Source organism: Rhinolophus sinicus, chromosome 1, assembly GCF_057876585.1.
Source record: "Rhinolophus sinicus isolate RSI-liver-muscle chromosome 1, RSI-T2T, whole genome shotgun sequence".
In the NCBI taxonomy this organism is placed as follows: domain Eukaryota; kingdom Metazoa; phylum Chordata; class Mammalia; order Chiroptera; family Rhinolophidae; genus Rhinolophus; species Rhinolophus sinicus.
Window position 1 is genome coordinate 135,831,807 of NC_142501.1, and position 17,202 is coordinate 135,849,008.

At 43.7% G+C, this 17,202-nt stretch overlaps 1 protein-coding gene across 3 annotated transcripts in view; it reads left to right on the forward strand.

Annotated features, from left to right (window-relative positions):
- The first annotated feature begins 9,369 nt into the window (after nucleotides 1–9,369).
- CORIN (corin, serine peptidase) overlaps nucleotides 9,370–17,202 on the forward strand; it is a 199,978-nt gene continuing 192,145 nt past the window's right edge. The window contains exons 1-2 of one of the 3 annotated variants that reach the window (XM_074324644.2): nucleotides 9,370–9,590; nucleotides 9,888–10,094. In XM_074324644.2, the coding sequence (XP_074180745.1) occupies nucleotides 9,519–9,590; nucleotides 9,888–10,094 (279 nt within the window). In that variant the 5' untranslated portion in view covers nucleotides 9,370–9,518. Of the gene's footprint in view, nucleotides 9,591–9,657; nucleotides 10,095–17,202 lie in introns of those variants that run through there. The other 2 variants (XM_019741053.3, XM_019741052.3) reach the window with 2 other exon arrangements.

A 17,202-nucleotide genomic window follows, 5' to 3' on the forward strand; every position in this document is an offset into this window, starting at 1 on the left:
CTATGTTGGGTGCATAGATGTTTACTAGGGTTATGTCCTCTTGTCAGATCGATCCCTTTATTATTATACAGTGCCCATCTTTGTCTTTTAATATTTTCTTCGTTTTAAAGTCTATTTTGTCTGAAATAAGTATTGCAACTCCAGCTTTTTTCTCATTTCCATTTGCATGAAATATCTTACTCCAACCCTTCACTTTCAGCCTGTGTGTGTCTTTTGATCTGAGGTGAGTCTCTTGTATACAGCATATACAAGGGTCTTGCTTTCTTATCCACTCAGCCACCCTATGGTTGATTGGAGCATTTAACCTGTTTACATTTAAAGTGATTATTGATAGATACATAGTTATTGCCATTTTTAAATTTGTAGTTAGATTGTTTTCATCTTTCTTCTATTTACAGAAGTCCTTTTAGTATTTCTTGGAATACTGACTTGGTGGTAATAAATTCCTTTAGCTTATTCTTTTCTGGGAAGCTCTTTATCTCTCCATCAACTTTAAATGATAGCCTTGCTGGATAAAGCAATCTAGGTTGTAGGCCTTTGTTTTCCATCACTTTGAGTATCTCCTGCCACTCCCTCCTGGTCTTCAATGTTTCTGCAGAAAAGTTATTTGATAGTCTTATGTGAGTTCCCTTGTATGTAACCATCTGTATTTCTCTTGCTGCTTTTAGGATTCTCTCTTTGTCTTTAACCTTTGCCATTTTAACTATAATGTGTCTTGGTGTGGACCTGTTCGGGTTTATCCTGGTTGGAACTCTCTGCACTTCGTGGGCTTGTATGTTGGTTTCCTTCATCAAGTTACGGAAGTTTTCGGACATTATTACTTCAAATATGTTCTCCATCCCTTGCTTCCTCTCTTCACCTTCTGGTATTCCTATGATGTGCATGTTGTTGCACTTGATGTTGTCCCAGAGGTCTCTTAAACGATCTTCACTGTTTTTTATTCTTTTTTCTTTCTTTTGTTCTGTTTGGGTGATCTCTGCTAACTTGTCTTCTAAGTTGCTGATTCGATCTCTGCTTCATCTAACCTGCTGGTAATTCCTTCAAGTGAGTTCTTTATTTCAGTAATTGTGTTCTTTATTTTTAACTGGTTGTTCATTATGATTTCTCTATCCTTCTTTATGTCATCTCTAAGCTCCTTAAACATTCTTATCGTCAGTGTTCTGAACTCTGTCTCTGATAGGTTGGTTACCTCTGTTTCATTTGGTTCCATTTCTGGAGGTTTCTTCTGTTCTTTTATTTGGGACATGTTTCTTTGTTTCCCCAGTCTGGCTGACTCTCTGTGTTTGCTTCGATGTATTAGGTAGATCCCCTGGAGTTCTTAGTTCTTGCTGGGTTATCTTATGTAGTATGTGCCCTTTATATTTGACTTGCACTACTTCATTCTTCTCCTCTGCCTGTGCTCCAAAGGTGACTCTTGCGTTGTGTATATTGTCCTGTTAAAGAAGATCTTTAATTGCTTTTCGCTTGTGAGTAGGTGGGGTTAACTCCTAGGCTGACTGGTTGTGAGACTTGGCTCTGCCCACCGCAAGGTGTTCTGCTGTGTGAGGGTTGATCACTTAAATGTCGTTTGGCCTCTATGGGCTCTTGTGCCTGGAGAGAATTCCCTCTGGGTGTGTCACTTGTAGGTCAAACCCGGTAGTACTCTGCTTTGGTCTGGAGTTGGCCTCTGGGTATGTTGAATCTTGTGCCTCTTAAGCTGGGCCCTGGTAGGGCAATTTCAGAACAAAGCAAATCACCAAGCACAACAACAAAGAAAAAATCAAATACATTCACATGTAAAAACAACCGACAACCCCCACTCAACACAGGCAAAGATATCAAAGATATGAAGACAAAACAAAACAAAAAGCAGCGCCAGTCTTGGCTTAAGCCCACCAAGTAATCTCCAGGTTGTCCTCTGCTGTACCAAAGAGTCCCCTGCGTATTGTGCAGGCAGAGCCGGTCACCGGGTGACCAGAGTGACATTGGGACTGCAGATTTAGATGCGTGGGGCTGAGGGCTCTGGACGGTAGTTTTTACAAAGCCAGTGCAGTTTCTGCCCTTGCCTGCACATATGCACACTGAGGGTAGCACCACCAGCCCTGTGTCCAGTTCTCCTGAGTCTTAGGGCACTTCTGTGTGTGTGTGTGTGTGTGTGTGTGTGTGTGTGTGTGTGTGGCGGGCGGGAGATTTCTGAGCTGCTGAAAGCCCAGAGCTGCATCTGCCGCCTACTGCTGATCCCTGGGAGTGCCTCCGCAGTTGTAATTGCCCTGCCCTAGGCAGGCCAGAAAGGGTGGGGGCTGGGGATGGAGGGGTCTTCTCTCCCAGCCCAGCTGTGTTACACCCTTCCTGCAGGCCAGAAAAGGTGGTGGCTGGGGACGGAGGAGTCTCCTCTCTCTTAGCCCAGCAAAAACCACACTCCTCCCAGCCTCCTCCCTGGGCCAGAGCCGCCCGCCAGTCTTCCCAGATCCCGAGCACCAAGGCTCCTCTGCAATCTGATCAGGGGCCAGTTCAAGTCTCTGGAAGGGCGGGGATTGGAAGAGTGGGGGGAGGGGCCCAGGTATGGAGTTTGTGTCCTTTGTCTGGCCTAGGGCCCAACTGGAGGTATCAGCTGAGGTTATTGCCTCAAATGCTGGATATGCTGCCCCCTCGGCGGGAGAGATCAGCTGTGGGATGCAGGGAAAGAGCCCACCTCCTGGCTTTTGTGTTCTCTGTTCCGTCCTGGGATCCCCTGCGTCTCTGCAGCTGTGGATGTCGGCCGGGTTTCTACCGCCGGGATGCGGACCGCGTTTCCACAGCCGAAGGTGCGGGCCGCGTCCCCACAGCCACAGATGCAGGCCGCGTGTCCACTCCGCTCCCTTCCCTCTTCCCCCTACTTGCCCACTTTGCCCACCTGCAAGTAATCCTTACGCGAGTCTCTTAGCTGTTCTGCGTGATGAGCAGAGAGTCCTTTGATGGGTTTAGATGTCCCGTTTCTGATAAAATCCAGAGAACTCAAAAAGTGCGCCCCGCTGCTGCCATTCCTATGATGTCACTCCTGTGTTTTGATTTTAGATTTCCTTTTTTTTTGTTTTGTTTTGTTACTGTTCCCAATGATAGTTACTGGGTTAGTGTTTCAGAAGCTCTAAATTAGAGGTGCTACTCTCAAGTCATTACCTTACTCTGCTCTAAAATGAATATTAAAGAATATGAACAACTAGGTGTCTACTTGGGAAACTATTTTCATGTATGTCAGACTCTTGATCTGTTAAAAAAGCCTGAAGCATGTCTGTTTTATGGGCTTGTGTTCTTGTTAGGTTTTCTTTCTAATTTGTGAGAAAGAATTTAGTGAGGAGATTGAATGAATGGCAAATTAAACTGTTTGCTGTTTTTCATTTGTTTGGCTAGTATCTCAGAGCTTAATTAATTTACCCAAGGTCACACAACTATTCATTTATTCACTCAATAGATGTGCTTCCTCTGTGACAGATACTTTCTGGGTACTGGAGATAACTGTGATCTTTCTCTTGGGGAGCTGCTAAAGGAGTGGAAGAGATTTTTAAAATGAACATGATTTCATGTGTAATAAATTAAAAATTAAGAAATTAAAGAAATAAGAGAATTAGTACAGAAAGTGGGGGCGAAAGGGCACTAGGTACTGTAGATTTGGAAAGTCCCTCTGAGATGGAGTCATTTGAGCTGTGACCTGAATGACCTTCATTTGAAGATTTGAGGAGAAAGTCTATGAGGGAGAGACTGCAGCAAGTACAGAGTCCCTAAGTTGGAGAGATGCTTGGCATGGCTGAGGAACAGAAGGGCTGGCGTGGCTGGAGCTTAATGAGAGAAAGGGAGAAAGAGTCTAGGGTCCGCCGATACAATGCCTGATAGACCATGTTGAGGGAACTGGGGTTGTATTCTAGTTGCAGCGGGCAGCACTGGAAAGTTTTCAGCGGGGAGTAGTTTTTTTAAAGATTGCTGGCTGCTGTGTGGAGAAGAGACTAAGGGAGCAGGGGTAAAAGCAGGGAGGGAGATAAGCTGGGAGGCAGCCAGGCTGGAGGTACTGATGGTGCAGATTCAAAGTGGGGTGCGTGCCTCCAGTTCCCACGGTTCCCCACTGTCCAGAATGAGTGGTACGAGGATGCTGCAGAAGCCGCTGCACGATGAGCAGCACAGGAATGAATGGAACAGGACAAAAGAAATAAATAAGCTCTTTACGGTCAAAATGAAGTTAAATTTGGTCAAATACTTACACTAGCTTGTTCTGTGGGAATAAAGCAGTATGTGACCTTTTTGCTTTAATCTGAGCCAGTTAGAGAAGGTTTGGAAAAAGTTATCCAATAGCCACTAAGAATGGCATAGATAAAATTGTGACTGTGATGGCCTTATTTTCCTATTTACTTTTTGTTATTATAAACGTTTATTAGCCTACTGTTTGAAATTTGTGGAATATTTGTATTGAAACCTCTAAAGTTTTCCAGTTTAAACACTTTTAGGGATTGGCCAACACCTGGTGATTGTGTTTCAATTACTTTTGCTATTCAAGTCTAAATTAGATGCAAATAACCTCAGATGAATTGGTATAATCTTTGTTGAAGTTGCCAAAGGAACGTTATTGAAGTAAAAACATTGAAAACGTTTGCTCTTTGCAAACAAGTCTGGTGCTTGAACTTCATGGCTATCTTTGAGTGTTAAAAATTTTAAACACAGATAAGTATCTGTGGTAGTGTTTAAAGATGACCTGTAAGAATTTTTTGGTCTCTTTGTGTTATTTCAAATGACCCAGGTGACCCCTCCCGTGGTTATGTTTGCCCGTCCTTGGGAAATGAGACAGATGTGTAAGCTGTGGGCTACAGTTGACGGACGGTAGCTGTCTCGTCTGTGGTCTGTGCAAGTTGCCCTCTTTATTGAGTGTCAGTGATCAGACCACCCTAAGCCTTGGGCCTTAGTGTCTACCTATGAGGTTGATGAGCTTCACAGAGGGAGGAAGAAGCAGATTTCTGGTTACGACCTCCTAGAATTGACGTGAATTTGGGAGTGGTGGGAGGAGCTGGAAGCCCCTCTGCTCTCCAGAAACTTAAGGGACAATAGAGAACAGGTGTCCATCTGAGAAACCATTTTCATGTATTTCAGAATCTTAGTCTACTGAGCAAGTTTACGTGTGATATTTGCAGAGTAGTGTGGGCACATGTATTTAAATGATACTGTGAAGAATTACCCATGTACAACCTGAAATCCCTCATTCATTTGAGTTAAAACACCTCTAGAGAGACATTCCCTAACCACCCTCGTTACCCTCATCTGGCCATTCTCTGTCTTCTTGCAGTAATTTTTCCTCATGGCACTAAACAGTTCCTGCCCTGTATTATTTATTTGTTTCTTGTCTGCCTCCTTCACTAGAATGTTTGCTCCATGAGGGCAAGGGTGCCGTTTTGTTTACTGCTGTGACTCCGCAGCGGGGAACCATGCCTAGCCACATAGTAGATGCTGGCTTTAGTTTCCTAAGGCTGCCACAACAAATTCCCAGAGTGGCTTGAAATAACAGAAATTTATTCTCTCACAGTCCAAAATCAAGTGTCAGTAGGATTGGCTCTTTCTGGAGACTCTGAGGGAGAAAGTGTCCCATGCCTCTATTCTAGCTTCTGGCTGTGGGCGTCAGTCCTTGGGGTTCCTTGGGGTTTCCTGGCTTAGGGACGTCACTCCAGTCTCGCCTCCATTTTCACATGTCTCTGCGTGTCCTTTTCTGTCTCTTATAAAGAGACTCTGTACTCTGGGCTCATCATATTCCAGTATGATCTCATTGTTAACTAATTACAGCCACAAAGACCCTATCTCCAAATAAGGAAGGTTACGTTCTTAGGTTCAAGGTGGACTTTAAATTTGGGGAGGGACACTATTCCACCCCCTACAGTGCTCAGTAAATATATGATGGATGACGGAATGAATTAATGTGTAATGTGCACTGTAAAATCCTTGCGCACTTTCTCATTACTGTCTCAATAATTGTGCTGCAGAAGGTGGGGATTCAGAGCTCAGTCTAGTTCCAGATTACTTGCACTCCAATTCTGGTTCTGCCATTTCCTAGTTGTGATATCTTGGGCAATTATTTAACTTCTGTAAGCCTCAGTTTATTCCTCTTCTGTAAAGTAGTAACAAAGAGAGATAACAGTCAATGCCCAGGAAGTGTGAGCTATTATTAGTCTGCAACTATTTTAAAGCACTTTACATTTTTCATTAATCCCCTTAACAGCCTATGAGGGGGGTTTATTATTCTCATTTTACAACCAAGGAAACTAGGTTTGTTTCAAGAATGAAAAACTGAGAAAATATGCATGTCACTTTGTGAAGTACCTGGCACATAGTGCTTAGAAATTCTTAGCTATAAAAACATAGATAAATATGACAATCTCATAAAGACTTCTCTTACAAATTGATTCTCAAATCAGAAAAAAAAAAAGTGAACTGAGGTAACTCACTTTTTGCTCATGTGGTTATTGTCAGTGGGGTTGGGGGGGGGTACTACTATTTCTGGAATTTAGCACCCTCACACACCTAGTGCAGGATGCTGGCTAAAGGTAGGGCATTTGGACAGATTGCAGTATGGGGCTTTGGTGGTGGGAAGACTAGCACTAGGTGTGTGAGAGTGCTAAAAATACAATTCCTTTGAAACATTTTATGGGCCAGTTCTAATTACCTTCTTCCCAACGACTACTCTGGTGTATTGGAATAGGGCATTGATGTCCCAGAAATATTACTTAACAGCCAACAGAATGTCTACACGGGCTACTTTTATCATCTACAGAATGTTTCAGTGTGCTAGAATATATTCAGGTTTTATTTTATGTTTCCCCCTTTTGATTAAACTCCCCTCCCTGCAACAGGTAAATGTCCAGTTTGCTTGTTTCTTGCTCTAGTCTTTAATTTTTTTATTGTTTATTTTGCAGGGCTTTCTATTTTTAGATCTCAGCTAAAATGTCACATTTTCACTTTCTAAAGCCAGTCCCACATTATTTGCAAGTGTTTTTCCATAGTTTATGTATTTGTGGGCTTGATTATGTATTCCACTAGACTGAAAGTTCTGTGAGGGCAGAAACTGTCTATTTTGTTCATCTGGCAGCTAGCAAATCCTAAGTAAATATTATTTGAATGAATATCTAAATAGATAAGCCATGAGGTAGCATGTCTATTTTAGCCACTGCTTGCCTGGGATGCTGGCTGCTAATCTAAAATAATCTCTTTCTTGTTTTCAAATTGCCTTTATTTGTAGTACTAAGCACTGAATTATTCTGTAATATGATATGCAACCAAACTTTGATATAAAATCCCCCTTGCCAGAGGTATATTCACTACCTGTAAGTGAATTTTTCCATAAATTTCTTTAAGGTTGGTGTTTTTTATATCATCTAACTAGTTGGATTTATGCTTGAAATGCTAAACAATAAAATTTTCAAAAGGCTAGACATGTTTCTTTCTGTAAAATTATTTTACTAGATGATGATTGTCACTTTAAAATAAGTTGAAAAGCTAATGTGGCAAAAAAAATTTAAGGAATAATTCAGATAGGTTACTGCGAGCCCTCTGCATATTCAAATTATGAGACTCCTAATATTTTTATGATTTCTTACATTATAAAGCTATTACAAAGAAGATAAAAATAGCTGTTTACCCTCAGGCAAAGAATACCTCAAGTATTCACTCTGGTGCCACTGGTAACTGGAACAGGTTGGATTTTCTTGCTAAAAGGAAAGTTTAAGGAATGCTTACTTTGCGCATCAATGCAATCAGCTTTAGTTCTAAGAAGAACACAGCATAGCAGTGGAAAAGAAAGGGAGACTTATCTCCTCGGGCTGTCTCAAATTCACTGATTTAGCTACTTTAATCTCAGTTCCTGTGGCACCTCCACTAGAGGGCAGAATGTGGAAGAGAAAGGAGATGGAATACAAATTTACGCGTGGCTTCAGAATGCCTGTAGAAACCTTGAGGATTGAATCCAGTCCTCATTTTATGAACTGAGTTAACTTTGGCCCAGAAAGACTTGTAATTGGCTCAAGGTAGAGTTGATGGATACATCACCTAGGCTCTTGATATTTTCAGGCTGGTATGTTCCTGCGGTGATGACATGCGATGAGGCTGTATCTTGGTAAGAAGAACACAGTCTTGAAATGACACTGCCTCCGGAGAGTCCCAGCTCAGCACATGCTAGCGTATAAACTTAGGCTGGTTGCTTCAACTCTCTAAATCTTTCTCATCTCTAAACTAATAATAATACCTACCTCATGGAGAGGTTGCTAGAACTAAGAGAATGCATGTAAATTGTTTAGTACAAAGCCTGCCATATACTAAGAGTTAATTTTTGTGAATTATGAAAAACTTGTCAGATATTGGATTCCAAATCTGACGTTTGGAATCAGTTTCACCTGGAATCAGTTTCAACTATTGCACTATACAAACACATGCAATATTTTCTATTCATCTCATTTTAGAAACAAAATTTTACAAATTGCATCCTCCCAGCTATAATATTCAAGTAACAGGTGTGTGATACCTATTTTGTTGACTATGCATGGTCTCATCCAGAATAATGGAGATGGAGGGATAATAACCTGGAGGGATTTTTGAAATTTCCACTAGATCTTGACTGAGGTTGGATGAAAAAACATTTCTAAGAAAAATGCAATGTGGTCTTTTTCTTTTTTTTTCTTTTTCTGCCAAACTTTTGACAACTGTCTGGGGCTTCAAATGAAAAAGTAGTCTTTACCGTTGTAAGTACCGGCAGTCCGGCAGTGCCCTTGACGGCCTGAGGAAGAGCGGCTGCTGGTGAATACGGAGAGGCAGAAAGAACTGTTTGTCCCGAAGGTGCAGCTTTCGGGATGCCCTCTGCAGGAAATCCAGGTTCATGGAAGCAGGCTGGGGTTGTCTCATGTCCCTGCAGTCTCAGCAAAATCTCAGGCAGTCTTGCAAAAGCAGTTTCTTCATTAAACATAATAGAAGACAAGTTTCCATATGCTTACTGCAAATGGTGTTTGCCCTAGAAACGTTAAACCTTTTTTGAGACAAACTTAGCCTCTAATTTCCAGTGCGTGCGGTTACTTTGATTTTTATTTGGCTAGCTAGCTCTGGCTGAAAGAAAAAGGTCTAGGATGTGATAAGGAGGTTTTGGAGAGCCCAGAAGTAACTCTTTTGTCTCCTATAGCCAAACTTTGAGGTCTCGTCCTTTTCGTGTTGCCATCACGGATGTATGCTGGGTGGGGGAAGGGGACCAGCGTTTCAGTCAGTTTCGTGTCTGCCCCTGAAGAGTAACTTTTAAATGCAAAGAGGTGGGGTTGCGAAGGATCTGTCATTAAGGGTTCTTATGGGTGGGACCCAGAGACCGGAGTAAAGGGAAGGAGTGGTCCGCGCGCGGGTGGGATCTGTGGAGCAGACAAAATGTGGGACCCCTGTCCCTTGAAGTTCAACTTGTCTCTTCCTGAATAAAGAGCAAGGCATTCGTAGTTCCTGTCCCAGGGACGCGTAGAGGAGAGATAAGCGGCCAAGATAAGAGTGGACAGAGGAAAAGGCGAGACATGTTCTCCACGAAACAGACCCCTGCCCTCCCTCCGGACAAGCGCTACAGCCGAGCCGGGGCGCCGGAGCCGGTAAGATCCACCAACCGCGCTCTGCTGACAAACAGGTCGGATAACCTCACAGTCGGGATGAATTCAGGGTCAACCCCTCCCGCCACTGTCTCCTCCTCCCCTTGGGTGCCACCTTCTTTCTCTGCTGTCGATGAGCTTCGGCTTTCCCAGCCCCTCACTCAGCGCCGTGCAACGAGTCCCCAGGCACACTGTCCTCCAACGCGGTTGCCCAGCGTCCGGGACCCTCCCACGGTCATGGGCAGGGTTTCCTTCAGTGGTCCAGTCCGGTCAGTCCGGAGACCCAACTCTCCTTGGCAGGGGCGATGCTACGTCTCCTGCAGAGTGCCCCCTCCACCCGGCACTCTCCACGCCTCAGGTGGACTGGGCTGCACGCGGGCTCCTGGGGAGGCTGCAGAAGGAGCCGTCGGAAGCAGCCCCTTGGGGATCCATGACCTACTCTCCGCGCCAGCGTCGCGGGCGCCCGGCATCTGGAAGGACCGCGCAGCGGCCTCGTCTGCCCCAGATGTAAGCCTCCTTTCCCCACTGCGCTCGCCTCTGTCTCATCCCTCTTAGAGCCAGGACTGGCTCTCGGTTCCCCCGCAACCAGCTGGTGCCCGGAGATCACCGGACCGTTCTGAGCGTTGGCAGCCCAAAACCAGTCCCACTGGCAGGGTGCTGGGAACCCCTGAGTCCCCCGAGCGCAAACTTTGTCGCCGGCCGCCGGGGGGCGCAGGTTCTGAGCTGCTCTGGGTTTGGCGGGTTCCGAACCAGTCCTGGAAAGGGACAGCGTTGCTCCTGGTTCCGGAGAGGAAAGGTAGGGAGGAGTACCGAGGATGGCCCTCACTGGTTGAGCCCCCAGGAACCAGTTCTAATCTGCGGCTGCCCTTCTCCTTAGGGGGAGTAGGGGACTGGAGACCACTTGGTGAGGCAGGGACTGGAGGCTGCGCGGGCGGGAGGAAGGTGGTGTCGTGCGGGATCCTGCTGGGACTCTTCCCCAGCGCCAGTGGCAGGCGCCTTACTCCTGGTGCACCAACTCGGGGCCGTTGGATGGCGGTGTAGGCGCTGTTTGCACCGCTTGTCACTCACGGCAACGAGCCCAGGACGCTCAGAGCGGCGAGCTCCTCAGGGAAGCGCGGAGCTGGGCATTCCCAGAGAAGCTGTCCAGGCAATTCAGTAAGTGGAGTTTTCCTTCCGCGGGAAACTTCCGAGAACAATGCACCACAAAAACCCAACTCTGGTTTAAGACCATGACGACTTCTATGTATGTACATTTGTAGTTTGTACTCTTTTTTTATTTTTTGTAATTTAGTGATGGAAGCAAAACTCTGTAAAGGAATGGCAACTGCTACCAGAAAGGGAGTGAAGTCAGGACTTAGTGATCATTATCCAAAGACACACATTTTAGCTGAAGGTGTTGAAATTAAAGATGCTGCAAAACATTAATTTTTGGCATAACCCAGAGAGAATGAGAAGAAACAATGCATTTTTTAAAGTTATAATTTTTTTTTTTTTTTTTTTTTTTTGTCACAGCCACAACATTTACCAGCTTGTTTGTATTATTTGGTGCCAATCGTTGTGTTATGTGAAAGAGCTCTAAAAATCAGTCCCCAAAACCAGGCTCCTGCGGGTTGAGAGGTTAGACGAGACGTCTGCATAGACATGTGTGAGTGCTCGGCTGAGCAGTCAGCTTTTCCATAGAATCCTGTCCAGCACACCAATTGTTGCACTAGGATGAACTATTTTTAGAGTTATTTGGGTGTGGAATCACATAAACCTCCAAACCTCAAGATGCTGGAAAGCTTTATTTAGGGGAAGGGGGCTCTTCCCAGAAGGTTCCTTGCAGGATAGGATTACTGTACAATGATGAAAGACTCAGCCTTCAAGGAGGTAAAAGAGCCAAGGGTTGCTTTATTAATCTCACCAAGTATATTTCCAGGCATAGTGAAACTTTTTTAGAAGGTGCAAAATTAATCCCATCGGAGACCTTCCTCTTAATGCTGCAGAAATCTTAATAGCAACAGCCCAGAAGGCATCAGTGCAAACCAGCTGTGCCTTTATTCTGGAAGGGCCACATTTCCCATCGTGGCTTCGTCTGGATTTCAGCCTTGCAGACTCCATGGCCCTGCAAGCCCCTCAGTTGCCCTTCTCCATTGTTGGGTGCAAACAAGAGGGCACAGGGCAAGCTGAGCATCCTAGCATCTCCCGTTAGCCTCGCTGCTCTCTGCCATCTGCATTGTCAGAGCTCCACACTGTTAGTGAGGTACATGTTGATCCTTTGTAATTTTCTCTAACCCCCAGCCTCCCCCCACAAGAGGACCTGTGGCTTTAGGGTTTCTGAGTTTCTCTACTGCTGGAGAAATGGGAGCTCCCACAGGACCAGGAAAGCTGTGATATAGAATTTGTGCTGAATGTGTCCAAGGGAGAAAGGTTTCTTTAATGTGCCATTTTTAGTCAGCAAGTAGTATGCATTCATGCATTCTGTTTGCTCCATCACTATTCTTGGCATTTCACTTTGACCAAGTGGAAAATTGGGCTGGTTGGTTCAAGGATACTTACCTGCATAGAATACTAGATCCACACTAAGCACTCAAGGAATCCCCCAGACCTACCTGTTCCTCAAAATCTATTCACACACACACACACACACACACACACACACACACACACACACACACACATTTTTGTGGTTTAGACTGTTCAGAGAGGAGTGAAAGGTACTATAGATGACATGCTGTGATGGGTAGAATATGGAGTTTCGTATCAAAGCTAAATTCAAATTTCTTAAAAGCTGCAAGACCCTGGGCAAGTCAAATAATCACATTGAACCTTGATTTCCTCATCCAGCAAATGGGGACGATGCTACTGACCATCTATAAAGACACTATGAACATGAAGAAAATAATTATGTCCCAGAAATACTATATATAATACTTGTACATTCTATAAAGCCTCCCTAACCTGTTTGTAATTATGGAGCTGGTCCCATCTTGGACTCAATGAATCTCCCAGGCCGTTTTCCACAGCCAGCTTTCTGTGATTCTAGAGCTGTGCTGTCCCATACAGTAGCTGCTAGTCACATGTGATTATTTAAATTAATCAAAATTAAATTAAAATTTCCATTCTTCAGTCTCACTAGCTAAGGTGGTCAATAGTCCCATGTGACCAGGGTGACCATATTAGTGTAGATAGAACACCTCCTTCATTGCTGATTGTTCTCTTAGTTCTAGAGCTTCTTTTCACTTGAGTGATAATTTAATGAGACTCCTGGATGATAAAAGGTTTCCTGTCCAGCACCCCTCTTTGCTTCTTTTACACTGCCAGGGCATTTGCTGAATGGCAAATGGCTAGATTCATTTATAAATCAGCCAACAAGTGTGTATTAGTTACAAAATCCTTGGGGATTTTCCCTCAGCCTTGATGATTTTTGCTAAGGTATTGTTCCTTTCTCTTCACAATGAGCTTCATGGCTGCTATTGGAGCAGAAACTCTAATGTAATAAAGGGAGGTTCTTCTCTCCCCCATATGCCCTTACATGTTGTACCATTTTTCACAAGAATGACAACACTGGATATACTAGGTTCCATGTTTGGATCAAAATCCACTGAGAGTGTTCAGTTTATTCAGATTCAAAACTAATATTCCACCTCACTCTGTAGGACACCTTTCTGAACTTACCACCATTTGACAAACTATGCATTTTATTTTTTTATTTTGATTATTTTCTGTCGCTTCCTATTCTAAGATACAAACTCCATGGAGCAGAGATTTTTCTGTTTTTGTTCATTGCTAGAAGACTGCCTGGTACATAGAGATATATTTGGACTAGCTAAGATAGATAGATGCTGTATTAGTTTCCTAGGGCTGCTGTAATGAATTACCATAAACTGAGTGGCTTAAAACAAGAGAGATTTATTCGCTTCCAGTTCTGGAGGCTCTAAGTCCAACATCAAAATGTCAGAAGGGCCCTGTCTCTTTAAGGCTCTGGGGAAGAATCCTAAGAATCCTTCCTCGGCTAGACCTGGCTTCCGGAGGTTGCTGGCTGTTCTTGGCATTCCTTGGCTCATAGCTGCACCATTCCAATCTCTGCTTCCATAGTCCTTCTTCCCTGTGTCTCTGTGTTCTTTCCCCTTGTTGTAAGGACACCAGTCCTATTGGACTTAGGGCTCCCATGACTCCAGTATGACCTCACCGGAACTAATTACAAAGGCAAAGACCCTATTTCTAAGGAAGGCCACATCCTGAGGTTCCGGCAGACATGTATTTTGGGGGACACTGTTCAAGCCAGTAGAGATGCAGAGATAGGTAACCCGTTCCCTGCCTTGATTCCTTATCCCGTAGGGGTTTATTCTGTGTCTGGGATTTTGCTAAGTCTGCTTTAGAGCAAGTACAGTCCATGATGTTTATTATTCCTAGACAAGTCATCACCGTGCAGGTTGGGAAGCCATGTGTGCTTTCCACGTGGGTGTGGAGTACGTGGGATGATCACCTTCAGATTGTGGGATCAGCTGCCCTGTCCCAAGCCTGTCACGGTCCCCAGCCCTTTTACCAGGCTCTGTTTCTTTCTCTTTGCTCAGAAAAAGTCACTGTTGTCCTGGAGCGCTGGCTTGTCTGCCGGCCTCATGCTGGAGCATTCGGCAGCACTGTTCCTCGCACTGAGCTCTGTTGAGGTGTGCCCATAAGTTCTGTTTTCCTCTCAGCCTCCTGGCAGTTGCTTTCATCAGCTCACCTTACAGCAACTGCGGTCCATTTTTACGTGTCCAAGCCATCAGAGTCGGTGGTGACAAGCCCAGTGTCAGTCCTTGATAGGACTGGGGATCTGGGGTTATCCTGTAGGTGATCCATCTTGCCAGTCCCTATCAGTGCTGAAACTGTCAGCAGCTCAGGAGGACATCTGTGGAGAAGGGCTAGTCAGCCAACAGGCTGGCATTGGAGTAGGGAATATAGAGGTGAATTGTGAAGATTATTTTGGTGAGAGTAGTTTGTGTTTAGCCCAGGGCACCTTTGAGCTTTTAGACTGAGAGTATTTGAAGAGACCTTTGTGTCCAGAACTTGGGAGAATTTAACAAAAAGTCCTCATGCAGCTATGAAAGTAAATGATGTCATGCTCTCCAAAGCCAGGAATGTCATTCTGCTAAGGTGTCACAGCAGCACAGTAAAGGTTGATAGCACCAGGAAGTCGTAATCTGGGCCGCCAAGAACCCCATGAGTAGTGAAAAATCTCTATGAACAGTTCAATGTGAATTTTTCTGGCTAAAGCACCATAGCACCCAGAGAGGTTAAAAGCCCTGTGCAAGACCTAGATAGCTTCAACTAATGAGAATTCAACAATACAGCCTGGACAAAAAGAGGAATAGATTCATCCATGTATTCAACACACATTTAGGTGCCAGGCACAGTTATAGGCACTTGAAATATACCAGTGAACGAAACAGATAAATATTCACGTGTGTAAAGCTTAGTTTCCAACTAAACACTAAATTAGGAGTTCAGGAAAGAGGTAACTGTTGAAGTACCTCTAATATTAGTACCTCTAATATGAGTCACTTGGCTTCTCATTCTATTCAGTGCCCTGGAGTGAGAGCACAAAAGAGAACAGAACCCGCTGTTAGTTTCAGAAGCTGCGTGCCTTCTATACATATCTATCGTACAGTCTTGCGTGTCATCCTGTGTTTAAAGATCGGTGCCTTTTTGTCCTCTGACGTCAAGCCAATTAATTAATCCAGTATTCAACTGATGAACCTGTCCCATCTCTGGAAAAACTGACTGTGTGGGATTTATTGGCAGAAGCTATATTGGTCTCCAGGGTGGCACTTGCCTAAAGATTTTCAAGGATTATTTTGACTCTATGCGATTTTCACCTTTGTGGGTCTATTTCAGAGCCTCATCCTACAAGTGAGATGCCACTCCACTGTGGTGTGGTTTGGAAATCAAAGCTGTATGATTTTACTTATTATTTCTCTGTGCTCTTTTAAAAACAATTTTGTCCAAGTCGAACAACATCAGACATGGGAGTTCTAATCTTTATCTGATGCTAAGTTGCTGTGAGACTTTACAGATGTCAGTTGACCTTTTTGATCCTGGTTTCCTCATGTGTAAAATGAAGTAGTTGCACCAGTCACTTTCCAATGTCCTCTCCAGATCTAAAAGCTGAAATCTGAATGGGGCAGAGAAAATGAGCAAAATATTTCACGCTTTTATTTCTTTTTTCCCTCTTCCTTTTCTGACAGTTGAGAAGCCCTGCCTGGGTAAGGGGCAACCTAGCTGACTTTAGTTTGCTTCCCTCTTTGTGGGTCTTTGTTAATTCTCTTTACAGTGACTTTTTGCCAAAGTGCAAAATTGCTGTTCAATCCCAGGGAAGGCTGATCAGAGGAAATCTGATCGTCAGAGCCCACATATACCTGGGGATATCTTCTCTGGCTGTAGGTCAGAATGAAGCCTTTACCAATGCATGCAGCTTGGGGGTGGTGGAAAGAATGGGGAGAGGCAATCCCTGGTGTGGGGGGCCTTCCAATCTGTGGCCCAGGATCAAGTGTGGAGCCAGGTATGCTTCTGGGTACAGCTGAGGAGTTTGACGCAAGAGGAAATTGTCCTTAAATAGCTAGGTAGGATATAACCCCTCTGTATTCAAAGTTATACAATAAAAAATAAAAATCTATTTAGAGTTGCAAAAGAACAAAATTTTGAGGTAAAGAGAGATAATTCTGTGATATCTGAAATTTAGGAAGATTGGATGTATTAATAAAATAACTCAGGAAATAGCGTGAGCCTGATTAAATCATTAAACCCAAGGCAGGAAACAACCTCAAGGCAGCCCTGGCCCTGAGGCATACAGACCTGGCCTCAGGTTCTTGTTCATCACTTACTCGCTGGCTGCCCCTCCAGCAAGTTAATTTTCCTTAGGCTCAGTTTCCTTCTCTGAAAAATGGGAAACAGGGATGTGATCAAGGATTCAATGAAATAATGCTGTATGGAGACACTTTGTAAGAACATGAGTTGTTACATAAATGTGTGTTTTATTTTTTTCTTTTGGTTAGTGTTATTTAGTGGAGAATTTAGTTGTGCACATCCACCCTATAAAAATAGGCCTATTGATTTAAAATATTTTTTTTCCTTTTTATGATTCTTTAAAAAAAATTTTTAAAAAAATTTTTCAACTACAGTTGGCATACAATATTATATTAGTTTCAGGTGTACAACATAGTGATTAGACATTTATATAACTTATGAAATGATCACCCAGATAAATCTAGTACCCATCTGACACCATGCATAGTTATTACAATATTATTGACTATATTCCTTATGCTGTACCCTGCATCCCCATGACTATTTTATAACTACCAATTTGTACTTACTTCCTTCCCCTTTTTCACCTATCCCGCCAACCCCCCTCCCATCCGGCAACCATCAAAATGTTCTCTGTATCTATGAATATGTTTCTGTTTTGTTCATTTATTTTACTCTTTAGATTCCACATATAAATGAAATCATACGGCATTTGTCTTTCTCTATCTGACTTCACTCAGCATAATACACTCTAGGTCTATCCATGTTGTTGCAGATGGTAAGATTTCATTCTTTTTTCTGGCTGAATAATATTCCATTGTATGTATGTACCACCTCTTCTTTATTC